This window comes from Meriones unguiculatus, chromosome 3, assembly GCF_030254825.1.
Source record: "Meriones unguiculatus strain TT.TT164.6M chromosome 3, Bangor_MerUng_6.1, whole genome shotgun sequence".
NCBI lineage: Eukaryota > Metazoa > Chordata > Mammalia > Rodentia > Muridae > Meriones > Meriones unguiculatus.
In genome coordinates, this window is record NC_083351.1 from 75,267,278 (window position 1) to 75,284,250 (window position 16,973).

The 16,973-nt window shown below is 41.6% G+C and overlaps 1 protein-coding gene across 1 annotated transcript in view; it reads right to left on the reverse strand.

The window, feature by feature from the left end:
• Positions 1-16,973, reverse strand: part of Exoc4 (exocyst complex component 4) — an 817,398-nt gene that overhangs the window by 233,735 nt on the left and 566,690 nt on the right. Inside the window, exon 11 of the mRNA XM_060380213.1 lies at positions 9,080-9,299. Coding sequence (XP_060236196.1) covers positions 9,080-9,299 — 220 coding nt within the window. The remainder of the gene's footprint in view (positions 1-9,079; positions 9,300-16,973) is intronic.

The window sequence follows — 16,973 nt, forward strand, 5'->3', positions numbered from 1 at the left end:
GGGAAGGACTAGTGATATGTGTGATGGTGCTTTGAGGCTGCAAAAGCTTCCTGACCTGGTGCCGTGCTGGCAGACATAGGGCTGCAGGAGCGAGCTCTGAGAGTGAAGGTGGCCTTGCTTCCAGCCTTGCCGTTTCCTGACTGCCAGTATTAGATGGCCAGCTGCCTCTCTGTGGCTTCCTCACCACAATAGACTCTCAAGTCATGAGCCAAAATACATCCCTCTCCCGCAAGTGCCTTCCTTCAGGTGTTTAGTATTTTGATCTAAACCAGCAATAGGATTAAGAGTATAGCAAAAGCACAAAGGGATTAAAAATGAAACGAGAACACAGGTAAAGGCAATGAGATTGCAAGTCTCCATTAGTAACAAAAGCTTTAAGTATACTGTCAGTGAAGCTATGGTGACAATCCAAAGACAAGAACAAAAAAGTACTGCCTGGTACTCTGCGTCTCTGGATAAAATTTAGAAAAGCTACAAATAGCTGCTACTTATAAAAAGGCCAAACAGCACTGTTAGTGAATAAATCAAATATTAGAAATAAAATTAAAAGAAAACAAAAACTGTAAGTTGTTAGTGTTTAGGTACAGATACACACAAAAGAATGAGATTGGATTCCAAAATGCTTTTTTTTTTAAACCTAGGTTTTTGTTTGTTTGTTTGTTTATTTGTTTTAAATAGTGAGGGCATTAGAACCATCTTTAAGAGCTTGAGGGTTGGGGGACCAATTGATTAGGTCTCTTTTCAACTTAATGATTTTAATGATGACTTCCAGCAGACCTTAACTGGAACTAATGTATTTACACTAATAAAGCTGAATCTATTCCGCACCAGAGTGGAATAGTAGAATGTAACAACAGGTTGTGATGCAAATGCCACTCAAAGGCAACATTCTTCATATTAACATAATCTGATCTGATGAAAACAATATGCTGCTGCTGCCATCCATATACTATCGGGAAAACAGAGAAAGGTTATTGTCAGTGCTTGGGCCTAGCAGGAAGACAGTAAGTTTGGGCATCAGTGTACTTCTCTCCAGCAAATAATTATACTGTAAGTAGCTGTGTCTACCACAGCTTGACTGGGATTCCTGCAATCACCCACCTATCAATAACTTTCATTTGTAAGCCTGTTTACTCCTACAGTTCAGACTATCCCAGGCAGCTCCTTTAACAGCAATACTTGAATGCCAATTCCCATGCTAAATAGAGGAGTCAGCCCCCCAGCCCACAACTTCTACATGGAACTTCAGAATGTGACTTAACTTAGAAACAGGTTCTTGGCAATTAAAACTTGGCAATTAAAAGATTAGTATGGGCTTTATATTTAATGAAAGTGTCCTTATGGGAGCCAGACAAATGACAAATAGATACATGGAAAAATCTGTTAAGGAGGCAAAGACTAGAGTTATGCTTCCAGAGCAAGAACAGCAGTAACCTCCAGAAAGTCACCTCTAGAGCCTTGGAAGAATTGCAGCTTTTGGCACCTATAACAGTGACAGAATAAATAAACTATTCAAAGTTTTGAAATATGCATTTGTATGTTTGTTTACTGTGTGTGCGCACACACAGGTACACTGTGGCGCTTACATAGAGACTCCAGGACAATGTGCAAGGAGTCACTTCTCTCCTTTGGGTTCTAGAGCTTGAGCCCCGGCTATCAGGCTTCGTAGCAGACACCCTTACCAACTGAGCCGTTTGCTGGCCCCACGGAACTGACTTCTTTTGTTTGGCACCACTGACATCGTGTTGCCCTGCTTTGGTGCCCTCAGGAAACAAATCCACCTACTCTAAGAGTCACGAGCACCACATGCTGCTGCTGATTTCCTCTAACCAGCAGAGGGACTCCAGAAACAGGTAAATGCTGGAGCTATAGCAGCTGCTCCTGCTTGCTTTTGGGGCTAGAATATAGGGGCACTAGAAGAGTGACTGGGTGGGTATTAAGAGCGAATGCAAGTTGGTGGAGAGAGAAAACAGCCTGAAAATCCAGGAGGAGATGGCAGGTTGTTGAGGGCCATGGACAGAAGTCAGAAAGCCACAGAAGTGAGACCTAAGGAGTATGCAGGTACTGAATTAGAGCATCTATGCTGAGACCCAGTCACCTGTGGTATGAGAGGAAAAGTGGGGTTTGCTCTACAGTCATTATTGAATTTAACCATTAACAAAGTCTTAGGCCAAAAAATTATAATTTCTATATTGCAGTGAAAGAAATAGGTATAGAGGGGCTAAATAATTTGGTTAGGAAAAAGATGCTATCAAATGATATGGCTGAAATTCGTTTGTATGCGATTACAAAGCTTATGTAAAAGCTTCATTCCCAATATAAAGCTGAGCATCCTGCTAAAGACCTGACTAGATTAATGCCTCAACAATAATTTTAGGTTCTCCCTCTCATGAAAATAACTGATTCCAAGCAGTGGCAATCTTCAGAGAATTGGTACGATTCTGGCTAAATGCTAGGGCTATTTGGGCATCTTGCAGGGAGTCCCTCAGTCCTGGCCAAATGATGGAGTAGGCAGTGGTGCTTTTAGTAAGTTTCCTGGGTGACTTTAACAGATCATGTTCCTGGAAATTACTGCACAAAGCCTGCAGGTGGGAGTGGGAAGTGTGGCTGGCTGAGGAGGAGGTGAGAGTTTGCTGTTTGCAGGCACAATGTAGCTATTTCATTTCTCAGAAGTGACTCTGGCAAATGCTGGGGCAGCGAGGAACATGTAATATGCTTTAAATGTTTCAAGACGGCTTCTGCTGTTACTCACACAGCTTATGTTTGCTCTATCAGTGACAGGAAATTTGAGTCTGAGCATGAATAGCTGCCTCTGAGTCATATTGTCCTTCCTGAGCCAGAAAACTTGGGCTCCTTTCTTCGGAAAGCACTCTGCAAAATTCTGGAATGTGCTAGACCAGGAAAGAGTTCCTGCCACTGAGGCAAATACTGTCTTTTGCAGTGTCTGGGTTAGCATGAAACAACGTGGAATACTTCCTTAATGTGACTCTGGTTGTTCACCACAAAGCTAAGCACACATAGCATTAGGTCCTGGAACTCCTTCCCTCAAGCTGGGCATGATGACACGAAAAGAAAGCTTCTTCTACCTCAGATTACACTGAAATCATGTTCAGGGCTATCGCAACCCAGGTATTAAGTTCAGGAGTCTAGTTCTCACAAGTTCCCAAGTGATGCCAAAGCTCCAGGTTAGGGGTCATCCCTTGAGCTGCACTAGTCCAGGGCATTGTTTATGAAATACAAATACATAGACACATCAAATGGTGATACCATACAAGCGCAAGCTGGGTCAGAGGTCTCATGCTTCTGTTTACAGAGCGCTCTCTAGCTAGTAAAGGTGCACCAGTGGGTACAAGAGGACACCTTAGATGGACTACTGATCAGATGGCTACCCGTTCAGAAGCTTCGTAGGCAAGGAACACAAACATGAAATATTGGTATTATCAGTCAAGCAAACAAACAAACATAGAAACATCAAAGAATATGTAAATTACCAAACAACAATGTATAAGAGAACTAAAATTGAACCAGAGTTCAATTTCTTTCCTCATGTCTACAGAATAAAAGTCTCTGGAACACCTCAGTGTTCATCTCAAATAAATGAGCCCACAATTCCATGTCCAAAATGTCTGCCGAGCATGAAGCTTTAAAATTTCATACTATGACTTAGGACAAATGAGAAATATTTCCTAAGAGACTTCCTTAGTTTAACTTGAATCAACAATCTTAAAATTGCAAGAGTTGAGGACATTTTTGCAGAAAAAATTGTGGCAACCTCTCAGAAGGCTAGATGAGTCAAACCAAGCCCACCCTGACCTTGGAACATCAGAGGTAAAAGAACTGACATTCCAATTTAGCAATGTGTGGATTTTGAAATTCAAGATCAGGAATTTTGTTCCATGAAGGGAAAATACAGCCACACATGTTTTTGTAGTATGGAAAACATCATTTGCATCCACTCATTCACTCGTCCATTTATTAAATGCTAAAAATTAGGACCAGCAGATGATCTGGGTTTGATCTTCAGGGACCACATGGTAGAAGGAGAGAAGCAACTTTGGCAATAGGTCCTCTGATCTCCACACATGCATCATGGCCTGCATGTGTGCAGACATTCACACAAATAAATAAAAACATAATATTTATAAATGTTATTAAATATTCTAATTATTCTAGGTCTACTCTGAAACTAGAAATTTAGGAGAGAACCAATGGTAATGAACATCCAGCTCTCTGTTGTAAACGCTTTAGGGCTGAGGCAGATGGTCTTTTTCTTTGCTCTGGGGTGGCAGTATGGGACAGTAAAGGATCTGGAGCAATGCTCCTCTAACTATGGCAACAGCCCAGCATTCCAACAATCTGTTGTGAAAATACATTTTCATGAAATACAACAAAAATGAGTTACTAGAAAAAGAAATTAATAACCCAGAAATACATAAGACGTAAGCCCCAATTTATTAGATTCACAGACAATGTCAAAATGTTAAGAAAGATCAAAGTGTCTAAATGCCCATTCTCAAATCTGAGTCTAGCGGCACAGAGACAGCTGGGTGGTTGACTATGTCCTCAGACTATGATTTGTAAACTGTTGTAGAGCACAGGGCTCAGGACTAGACTTCCTGGGTGTGAGCTAGTCTTCCCTTTGCTAGCCAGAAGACTGGGTAGGCAACTTAATTCCATTATCATAAGACCATCCAAGGAGATCCTGTCACACAAGGAAAGCACACATAGGTTGGCCGGCATAAATGTCTGGCTCCTAGCCAGCATTGCTGATGTGCTCGCCGCAATGGTGAGCTCTGCCTGCTCACTGTTAACACTACTATCACTTCTGTCATTACTTCTCATTTTGCTGTGCTGTGTCATTTGAGGGATATCTCTCGTACAGCATTTCACCCACCACATGAAGCACACTCTTTTCCTTCCTACTAACTCCCTTTCTTCCCTCCATGGAATCTACCTCAGAAAGTGAAGTTGCCAGTGCAAGTGCATGCCAGCACCCCAGATCTGTCTCTTCATGACATGGTGCTGGGGTGCTCAGATGCCATGTTGGAGGGGCCAAGACAGACCTGTGGTCAGTTCTCTTCACAGGACACTATGAATTTTATCTGCCCATCATCAAACTCATGAAAGTAGCCCGAGACAGCTGTCCTTCATTTCCCCTGGAAAAACCAGATGGGCTGATGACAAATGGCATGGGTGCTGCCTCGGGGGAGGAACACATGCTCTGCTCTTGTCTGTGTCCCAAGAGCAGCACAGCAGAGGGACCTCTTCATCTTCCTGTACCTGAGCACTGCCCCACCTGTATTTCTTACATATTGCCCCTTGCTCCTGTGTTAATATGTCTTATGTTCTCAGTGAATATGTTTAAGACCTACTTACCACTTTTTCTCAGATTAGCCACCTACAATAAGCTGGAAATAAAAATATCAAGTAGACATGGAACTATCTTTTAAAAACAGAATTTTTATCATGAGAAATCATGTTAGAATACAACTTACAATTGTTATAAAGAGAATTTTTCAGGATGGAAGCCTCATAATTCAGAGAAAAGCAGATAGATTTAATAACCATACCCTTCAGCACTTTGCATCTTCAAAAACTCACAATTCTGATGTACACTGAAGGTAAGACTATGACCATATAACAAAGTAGGTAGCTCTGAGCATGGACTTGGAAGTTAATAGCTGCAATGGCTTTGGTCTTAAGATTTACTCACTTATGTGTATTATGTCTTGATGTGATTGAAAAGAGAACAAGTAAAGTAGAATTCATAACTTGGTCAGACTGTAGTGATTGATTTTAAAAAACAAACGACACAGTTACTAATACAAAATGGTGGGTGACAAGTTTGAGAGTGATCTGACAGGTGCATCATGGACTTCCCAGAGGTGACTTTTAGCTGGCAGTATGTTTGGCCCAATATGGGTTATGAGTACCAACATGTGTTTGCTACTTAACCTCAAAATGATGTTTGATAAGATGAATCTTTAGTTCACAGACTTACTTGACAGCATAGTTGCCTTCTCCCATCTTGCCTTTAAACTCTACATGATAAAGCTGTTCTTTTTATCATATAGCATGGCATTTCAAGATAATAGATACTGGGTGACTTCCTGATAGGAAAGAAACTCATGGTCAGAAAAATCAGAAAGCCTAATGAGTTTCAGTCACTGTTTTGTTCCTCATTTTCCCATTTTGAGTTTATTCACTATCGACCGACCCATCTACCCAGGTAAACGCTTGGTAACATATTTGACTACTTCACCTGCCAATATGTGTCAGGCTCTTGGAACTTCCCTCCTACTGGAAAATCAGCAAAAATGGTATCTGTGATAATCTCCAAGATATCTGGGATAATGTTAAGAAGAACCCCCTCCCCCATAGTCGCAGCACTCTGGAAAGCAGGCCCAGGGTGAGCTGGCCCTGCACCTTGCTTGGGTAGCACAGTAGAGCTGGCTCTCTTGGCTAGGCGTGAACATTAAAGAGCTGGCCCAGCTCCTAGCTCCTGGGGCAATGCTGGAGAAATGGCCCTGGTGGCACGGGTGTAGGCTGATCCCAATGGTGTCAGTTAGGGAGAGCCTGTCCAGTCTCTTGTCAGCTGCTACAAGCAGGAAAACTGGTCCCACCGCTTGCCTGGGCAAAGAAGGAGAGCTGGCCCTGGTGGCATGGAAGAAGGATAGCTTGGAGAGATGAACAATACAGCCACCATTCAGACTCAGATTGAGGGCTCTGACGTGGCCTGCCCCATGAACTGAGCATGTGAAGGGGCTGGTCCTGCAGATCCAGAGCTGCAGGGTCTCTCTGACACAGGATCTCTGCAAGGGGCCCTGGTGAGGATCCAGTATTGACAGTGTAGCCAGAGGCCTTGAACCATACTAATGACTCACTGTACTGAACATTTGCAAGTAAAGCTGTTTGGGTAAAAGGCTATACTATGTGACACACTGTGACATATCCAGCTTCCACAGCAAGCTTTTTTTTATGTTATTTTTTTCGTTTTTGTTGTTTTTATTCTTAATTTTTATTTTCTTTTGAGGGGGTGGTTGCAAGGGCAGAGGCAGATATGAAGGGATGGGGATGAGTGAGATTGGGGTTCATGATGTGAAATTCACAAAGACTGAATTAAAAGTTAAAAAAAAAAAGGGACAAACCCAGTGTTGGGCTTGGGAGTATAGCTCAATGGTAGAATTGTTGGCCTCGCATGTGAAAAGTCCAGAGTTCAATTTGGTCAAAGGAAAAGATTTCTTTTTTGATCCTGATATAAAGTGCTTCATTCAGGTAATTCAAATGAAGACATATTAATGAAGAGATAACTTATAGAAGTATGCTCAGTGTTGACAGAAAGAACTAGGGATGTTGAGGAAACAGAGACTCGTAATAGCAGAAAGCTGAAGTCAAGGAGTGAGGAGAAGAAAGTGTTGTCAGAGCCTGGAGAGAGCTAGAGCTACAGCTATTGAGGTTTATCATCCAAAGTAGAGAGGAACAATTCAGCCTCTTCTCTAACCTTCTGTTTCCTGTTGGTGATCCCTCACATCAGAACCCACTTGGCAAGATGGCCTTATTGGTGCACTCCCTAGGGGTTGGCCTCAGCATTGAAAATACATGGGGAAGGAGAAGGGAAAAATCAGGACAAGGGATCTGGATAAGTAGCACCTTAAAAAAGCCTTCCAGTTGACATGAAACAATCCATTAAGATTCAGTTGTTATCAGTGGAACAGCAATCCAGAGGGCGAGTGACAGTGAACATACGGCTGTGACATCCTCTCTCTGCACACCTCACCATATCTAACACAGCAGACAGTGCACACGAGCAACTTCCCCTTATGATACTTCTAGTTCATCTCTTTCTTATCACAGAGTTTGCTTATAACTAGATAACCCCTTGAGAAAGTTCTAGCATGTCTCTTAATTCTAATGCACAGATGTTAACCTAGTCAGGTAGAACACAGCCAAAGAGATGACTGAAACAAGTCTAATGCCTCCATGTACACAACTCTGTTGAGAGTTCACGGCTTTTACACCCTGAGCCCCTCATACTGTGTAATTATGGAGCAATGTGTTGTGTTCACTGTTCTTTTCTTGAGACAGAGTATCAATATGGAGCCCCTTGCTTGTCTGAAAATAACCGTCTGAACTAGGCTGGCCTCAAAATCACAAGGATTCACTGCCTCTGCTACCACACCCTGCTCACTGTTCTTTTTGAAGCAAGACTAATTTAATTGTCAAAATATACCCATAACTCGAACTCATTTTTTCATTTTCTATTTATCAAAATGTCATAAGTATACCACAGGCCTATGAAACAAAAATATCTATTGTCAGATAATTTCTACTGCCCCCAAACCATATTTTCAAGTAAAACACTTAATATTAACAAGATCATTACTTGAATTAAATGATATGACTTCTAACACCAGTTTACTGATTTAAATTCTCTGAGCTAGTCTAGTTATTTATAATAACTACCTAAGAAATTGTTCAGAAAACTGACTTTCTGCTGGTAATTGAGGTTACATAGGAAATCTAATTTCCATCCTTCTAATCCTACCTACTGTGGGGCACATTTACCAGTGGAAAAAAAATTCCTTCAAGGAAAAATTCGAGACCAACAGTAAAGAGTTTCCTGAATGTCAATGAGACTCACCATCTCCCATAGTCAGTTAAACTTTTTTCATTTCTTCCACGATCTTAGGAATTTCCATTATCTAAACTATATCAGACCTAAATTTCCCTAGTGTCTATTTAATTTATTTCTTTTTGTTTTGCCCCTGTTGAATAGAACCAGATGGTGATTATTCTTTTCTAAAGTTATGACTCTTGCCAAGTCATAAATGGTGATTAAAAACAGTAATTTGGGGGCTAGAGAGATAGTCTAGTAGACACAGTCTAGTAGAAGTAGTTTGGAAGACCTTGGTTTGATACCCAGCACCCATATCAGGTGGCTTACAACCATTTGTTCCAGGAGATCCAATACCCTCTCCTGGCCTCTGCAGACACCAAGCACACAAGTGATACACAGACATGCACACATGAAAAACACATTTTTAAAAAATTGAGAAAAGTGCTAGGTACTCCTTACTACCTGCAGAAGAGGCCTCTGCACTCCCAGAACCTTCATGGTGTCTGCATTAGCTAGGATTTTCAAGGGGTCTGATGTTTTGGTGACTCCTTCAATCTCCTTGTTGATCTCAGCCAAGACCTGATTAAGGAAGATGTTTTTGATATACACGGTGAGAAACTCTCGAAGAGGACACTGTTTAGCAGGGCCAAGTCCCAGGGCATGTTCAATCTCCTGAATAAATCTGGAAGACAAACAGGGTAAAAGAGTGGTTACATAGATAAAAAAAAAAAAGCATAAATATGACACCACACAATCATATCTGTGGGCTCAAGCTGTGTCCCTGGCAACAGTAAGCTCATCATTACATCTCAATGCAAGTCTCAATTTTTTCAAAGATAAGTTATTTCACTAATTAAATAAAACAGAATGGAACAGAAAAGCATGACTTCTGTGTGGGTAGAACAAAATACTTCGGTTAATTCTCAAAAGAAATAAGCTTTAGGAGTCAAAGGAAAAGTATGATAAACAGAAAACAAAATTTTAGGACAAATTAAAGAGCATACCCACAAATAGTACATATTTATAGTTAGTGGGTGGGGCCTAAGAGCATCTTTCATTTACAATGATACTGCAGGCTAAGAAAGAGAAAGGATAGAATCTAGAAGACAAAGGAGGATTTCAACTTTATTTTGAATGTTTCTTTCTTTATTCAAATATTTAAGGTGTTTGTACCATAATGCTAACAGCTGTCCTAACCCACAGATGAATATATATTATTGTTTGTACTTTTCTGTAGAGATAGGGACCTTGTTTTCAATGGTTTAATACATAAAAATTTAACTTACTATAGTTCAGTTAAATAACATCAGCCCTCAACAAGATAATTTAAATCTTATAGAATCACAGTACAGTCAGCATCATGCATTCAGTGTAACCACATAAAGGATGTTATCCCTTCAGAGTCTGAGTATAAGTAATTGCTGGGCACTGTGTTCAGTGAACAATCACTTTTTCCCAGTCTATTGCAAATGGCTATTGTACACCATCTACTCAGTTCATGTACACACAATCAAGTATGCGGTTTTGTTGTCTCCTAGTCACCAAGTCAAAAGGCCATGTGGCATTTTATAAAAAGCAGATAGCCAGAATAATTGACTAATACAGATAAAACTCAGGAACAAAAATAAATGAGATGATATTGGAAGTGAAAATAGAACTGAATAGAAATGAAGTTATAGAAGAAATACATGACCATTACATTTTTGACACTGCCATTTCAGAAACACATGCAAGCAAAATAAAACGTCACAATACAAAGCCAGAAATTGGTTGTGATAGGAGGATAAAAAGGATAAAAAGAAATGGGTCACCAGAGCAAGTAATGCTGGGAACTCCTGGAGTTATTTCATAGCAACAAAAAAAAGAAAGATAAAATGCCCACAACTGACTAAAGTGTAGAAGCACAAAAGATAAACATGCAGATCCACAAAGTCCTCGGTATGAAGCCAGACGCACCATTCAAGTACATTTGGATATTTTTAAATCACTTTATCTGTATCTCCAAGGTTCCAGATAGTGAATATATTTTAGACCGTAGTTTCCTTGCTTTTCATTTCTACATATGTTTACAAGTGGCAGTAAGAGCTTTTAATGTTTTGACAGATCTTTCCAGGAAACAAACTAATTAGGAATAGCTTGCATTGTTTTCTTACATGGTCATTTTTACAGTTTCACAATGTTATACAAAGCAAGGGCTGCTTGTAATGCTTGTTTAGAAAAGAGAAGAGAAAGAGAATCAAGACAAAAGGGAAAAAATAACCGGAAAAGCATATATTCAACTTATATCATAAACGTTGTTTAGAAATAATGTGAAAAACTCAAAGATCTCCCGAGCTCATGGATCGGTAGGATTAACAAAGCGAAAATGGCTATTCTGCCAAAACCAATCTACAGATTCAATGCAATTCCCATCAAAATACCAACACAATTCATCATAGATCTTGAGAGAAAAATTATCAACTTCATATGGAGAAACGAAAAACCAGAATTTCCAAAACGATCCTGTACAACAACAGATCGTCTAGAGGCATCTCCGTCCCTGATCTCAAGCTGTACTACAGAGCAATAGTAATAAAATTGGCATGGTATGGCATAGAAATAGAATAGTGGATTAGTGGAACAAAATAGAAGACCCAAAATTAAACCCACATGCCTATAGATATTTTATTTTTGACAAAGAAGCCAAAACCTTTCAGTGGAAAAAAGACAGCATCGTCAACAAATGGTGCTGGTCCAACTGGATGTCTACATGTAGAAAAATGCAAATAGATCCATACTTATCACCCTGCACAAAACTAAAGTCCAAGTGAATCAAAGATATCAACGTAAAACCAGACACATTAAATCGGTTAGAAGAAAAAGTGGGGAAGACCCTAGAACTCATTGGTACAGGAGACAACTTCTTGAACAGAACACCAACAGCACAGGCTCTAAGAGTAACAATCGATAAATGGGACCTTATGAAGCTGAAAAACTTCTGTAAAGCAAAGGACATAGTCATCAAAACAAAACGACTGCCTACAGACTGGGAAAGGATCTTCACCAACCCTACATCTGACAGAGGGCTGATATCCACAATATATGAAGAACTAAAGAAGGTAAAAAGCAGCAAAGCAAGCAATCCGATTAAAAAATGGGGTATAGAGCAAAACAGAGAATTCTCAGTAGAGGAATACAGAATGTCAGAGAAACACTTAAGGAAATGCTCAACATCCTTAGCCATCAGAGAGATGCAAATCAAAACAACCCTGCGATTTCACCTTACACCCACCAGAATGGCTAAGATCAAAAACTCAAGTAACAACACATGCTGGAGAGGTTGTGGAGAAAGGGGAACCCTCCTCCATTGCTGGTGGGAATGCAAACTTGTACAACCACTTTGGAAATCAACCTGGCGCTTTCTCAGACAATTAGGAATAGCGCTTCCTCAAGATCCAGCTATACCACTCCTAGGCATATATCCAAAAGAGGCTCAAGTACACAACAAGGATATTTGCTCAAGCATGTTTGTAACAGCTTTATTTGTAATAGCCAGAACCTGGAATCAACCCAGATGTCCCTCAGTTGAGAAATGGATACAGAAATTGTGTTACTTTTACACAATGGAATACTACTCAGCTATTAAAAACAAGGAAATCATGAAATTTGCAGGCAAATGGTGGGATCTAGAAATGATCATCCTGAGTGAGGTATCCCAAAAGCAAAAAGACACACATGGTATATACTCACTTATATAGACCTATAAGATAGGATAAATATATTGAAGTGTATCCACCTAAAGAAGATAAACAAGAAAGAGGACCCAGGGTATGATGATCAATCAATTCTCACTTAGAAAGACACATGGGATGTACATTGGATGTAGGAGAAAACAAGTAACAGGACAGGAGCCTACCACAGAGGGCCTCTGAAAGACTCTACCTAGCAGTGTATCAAAACAGATATTAAGACTCATAACCAAACCTTCAGCAGAATTCAGGGAACCAAAAATAAATAAATAAATAAATAAAATTGGGGGGGGGGGGAGTTGATAGGACCTGGAGAGGACAGGAGTTCCACAAGGACCAAATATATCTGGGCATAGGGGTCTTTTATGAGATTGTTTCTCCAAGGAAGCACCATGCATGGATGCAACTTAGAGCCCCTACTCAGATGTAGCCCTTGGTAGCTCAGTATCCAAGTGGGTACCCTAATAAGGGGAACAGGGACTGTTTCAGACATGAACTTGATGGTGGGCTCTTTGACCCACCCCTCCCCCCCAGAGAAAAGCAGCCTTACTAGGCTACAGAGGAGGACTTTGCAGACAGTCCTGAAGGCACCTGATAAACCAGTATCAGATGTAAGGTGAGGAGGTTCTCCCTTATCAGTGGACTTGGAAAGGGGCAGGGAGGAGATGAGGGAGGGAGGGTGGGTTTGGGAGGGAAAGAGGGAGTGGGATACTGCTGGGATACAAAGTTAACAAACTGTAACTGATACTAAAAAAATAAGAAAAGTCGTTGAGGAGCTGGAGAGATGGCTCAGTGGTTAAGAGCACTGCCTGCTCTTCCAAATGACGGGGGTTCAATTCCCAGCACCCATATGGCAGCTCACAACTTTCTGTAACTTCAGTTCCAAGTGTCTGACAGCCTCAGACTCATGTCCATAAAATAAAATTAAATAAATTACTAGAAATAAACAAGCAAACAAACAAACAAAAAAAAAAACAAAAAAAAGAAAAGTGGTTGAAGCCAGGAAAAGAGCATTTAGAATAAGAGAAATACAATGTTCATTAAATACAGGAAAAATCTCAAGGTTGTAATAAGATAAATAAAAAGTACCCTGATGGGGGTGGAGCAAGATGGCGGCGCCGGGAGGACTCTCATTCTGAACAGCAACACAGCACGATTGGCACAGTGACCAGCAAGCAGAACTCCCGACCATGAAACACAAGTGATTGTGTTTCCCAGGTGAGAGGATACCCCACGGTGGGGGATTCAATCAGCTTTAACTCACCCAGCTAAACCACAGAAGAGATCCCGGTTCCGCCAGGCGCTTGGTTGCCAGCCCAGAGCTACATGCCAGCATGATCTGGTCACTGTCCCATACTGAACTGTGGGCCCACAACATCACAGACTGGATTTTCCAGTCGAGAGATAACCCCACGGAGCAGGAAACGAATGGGACCGACCTTAGGTCACCCAGACATCCCCTGGAAAAGACTCGGGTTCCACAGGCACCCCAGGAGCCAGCCCGGAGCCAGAGCCGGGGACCCAGACACCTGCACAGAGCCCTGCCTGCGCGCCTGATTCACCACCTCAGATAGAACTGTGGGCCCTGGGGCACCAGAGACTCAGTCTCACCTTTGGGTGCAAACCCACAGGGAGGGAAACGGCTGGTCTGATCTCAGAGCACTCAGCTGATACCACCACCCCGAAAAGGTCTCGGGAAAATTACCCAGTTTAGGCAGACGTCCAGGCTCCCAACTGCCAGAAAGGCAGAGCCACGGGTGGGCGTCTGTGCCTGTGGGTACTACTCGCCGCCACCCCAGACAGAACGGCGGTCCCCAAAGCAAAGACTGGGTGTCCCTGGCAGGAGGAAACCCCCAGTGTGTGTGGGGGAATCATCAGGTCTAACGCTCAGGACACACAGCACCAAAAGACTCTCTGGATTCACGGAGACTCTAGGCTCTAACCTTCTACTGCAGGCAGGAGCACTGTGCTCAGCCGCCATTATTGAGTACCCCTAGGGCACTGGGGCACACAGCTGCATCCTCAGACCTACAAAAGCCAGAGAGCCATTACAGCAGCCTTCAGATACTGTGCCAAGGATCAACCAGTTACCCCTAGCTAGACTGACAAAACTGTGGGAACCCCTGGTCCTTCAAGAGGGCTGCACCCACAGTGTCCGGAACAGAGCAGTGCGTGCAGCTGACATCCCAGACAGGGACACACAGCTTCTGGTCCAGCCTCGAGACCAGAGCGGCGCAAACAGGTGCCAACTCAACCTAGGTGCACATTCTCTAGGCCCAGAGCAGAGCACTCAGCCTCTGCCCCAGAGACTTGCTGGGCGCTCCTCTCACTTTCCCGGACAGAACTGTGTGCCCCAGGATAACAGACTGAGTTTCCCTGTTGGGAGAAAACCCCACAGCTAGGGAATCAGCAGGTTCTTCAAGAGGATTGTACCTGGAAAACTGTAACAACAGCAGCAGCTCAGTAAATTTATAACGAGAAACCCAGCAGTGGGGCAGCTGTCTTGAGAACATCTATGGGTAAGAGGAGAGCCCCCCTGCCTAACAAAGACCACAGCTACTACTCAGGGCTAAACACCTGAGGTGAGCAGTGGCAATTCCTGAGAAACACTGGCCATACAGTGACCATACCCAAAAAGCAGAGGAAGACTTCGTCAGGAAAAATCATCTTCTGGCCAAGGGGATTCTCCCTACCCCAGGACTCCAGGAAGCACAGAAACTAACAGGCAACACCTAAAACAGCCCAATGGGTAGAGGTCAGCGTAAAAGCTCAACCAACAAAAGACAGAGCAATATGGCATCTCCAGAACCCAGCCATCCAGGGGCGAACAGCCCTGGACAACGCAGCACAATAGAAAATCAAGAAGATGACCTTACATCTATGCTGATGAAGAGGATAATAGAGGAAACAAATAAAATATGTAAAGAATTAGAGGAAGATAAAACCAAACAGATCATGGCTATCCGTAAAGAAATGGAGGAAGTTAAAGACAAGCAGATTATGGCCATCCGTGAAGAAATACGGGAAGATGCAGCCAAACAGTTTGCGTCCTTCAGAGAAGAAATAATTAAATCACTGAAAAAAGAAGTAAAAGAAACAGAGTTGAAGGAACTAAAAGAAAAAGAGGAAAATACAATCAGACAGGTGAAGGAAGTAAAAACAAATCAAGACCTGAAGATAGAACTGGAAAAATTAAAGAAAACACAACTGGAGGAAATAATGGAGAGGAAGAATTTAGGGAAGAAAACAGGAACTACAGAGGTAAGCATAACCAACAGACTATAAGAGATGGAAGAAAGAATCTCAGGTGTAAAAGATACAATGGAAGACATCGATATATCTGTCAAAGAAAATGTTAAATCCAAAAAATTCCTGACACAGACCGTCCAAGAAATCCAAGACAATATGAAAAGACAAAACATAAGAATAATAGGTATAGAGGAAAAAGAAGACTCCCTTCTCCAAGGCCCAGAAAATATTTTCAACAAAATCATTGAAGAAAATTTCCCCAAGTTAAAGGAGAAGCAAATAAGAATACATGAGGCCTACAGAACACCCAACAAATTTGACCAGAAAAGAAAATCCTCCCGCCACATAATAATCAAAACAGTAAGTATACAGAACAAAGAAAAAAATACTAAAAGCTGCAAGGGAAAAAGGCCAAGTAACATATAATGGCAAACCCATTAGAATCACACCTGACTTTTCAACAGAGACTATGAAAGCCAGAAGGGCCTGGACGGATATCATGCAGACCCCAAGAGATCGCAGATGTAAGCCGAGGCTACTGTACCCTGCAAAACTTTCAGTCCTCATAGAGGGAGAAAACAAGATATTCGATCACAAAAACAAATTTCAACAATACCCACATACAAATCCAGCATATAGTTGGTCACAAAGCAAGCCTCAACAGATACAAGAAGATTGAAATAATCCCTTGTATCTTGTCTGATCACCATGGAATAAAGTTGGACTTCAACAACAACAACAGAAATAGCAAAAAGCCTACACACACATGGAAACTGAACAACTTGTTACTAAATGACAGCTGGGTCAGGAAGAAATAAAGAAATTAAAGTCTTCCTAGAACTCAATGAAAATGAAGACAAAACATACTCAAACTTGTGGGACACAATGAAAGCAGTGCTAAGAGGAAAGTTCATAGCACTAAGTGCCTTCAAGAAGAAATTCGAGACAGCTCATTCAAGCACCCTAATGGCTCGCTTAAAAACCCTAGAAAAAGAAGAAGCAGACACACCAAAAAGGAGTAGACAGCTGGAAATAATCAAACTCAGGGCTGAAATCAATCAATTGGAAACAAATAAAACAATTCAAAGAATCAATGAAACCAAGAGCTAGTTCTTTGAGAAAATCAACAAGATCGACAAACCCTTAGCCAAGCTAACTAAAAGGCAGAGAGACACCACCCAAATCAACAAAATCAGAAATGAAAAGGGGGACTTAACTACAGACACTGAGGAAATCCAAACAATCATTAGGACTTACTTCAAAAGTCTATATGCCACAAAATTTGAAAATCTAAATGAAATGGACAATTTTCTTGATCGATTTGACTTACCAAAGCTGAATCAGGACCAGGTAAATCAACTAAATAGTCCTATATCCCC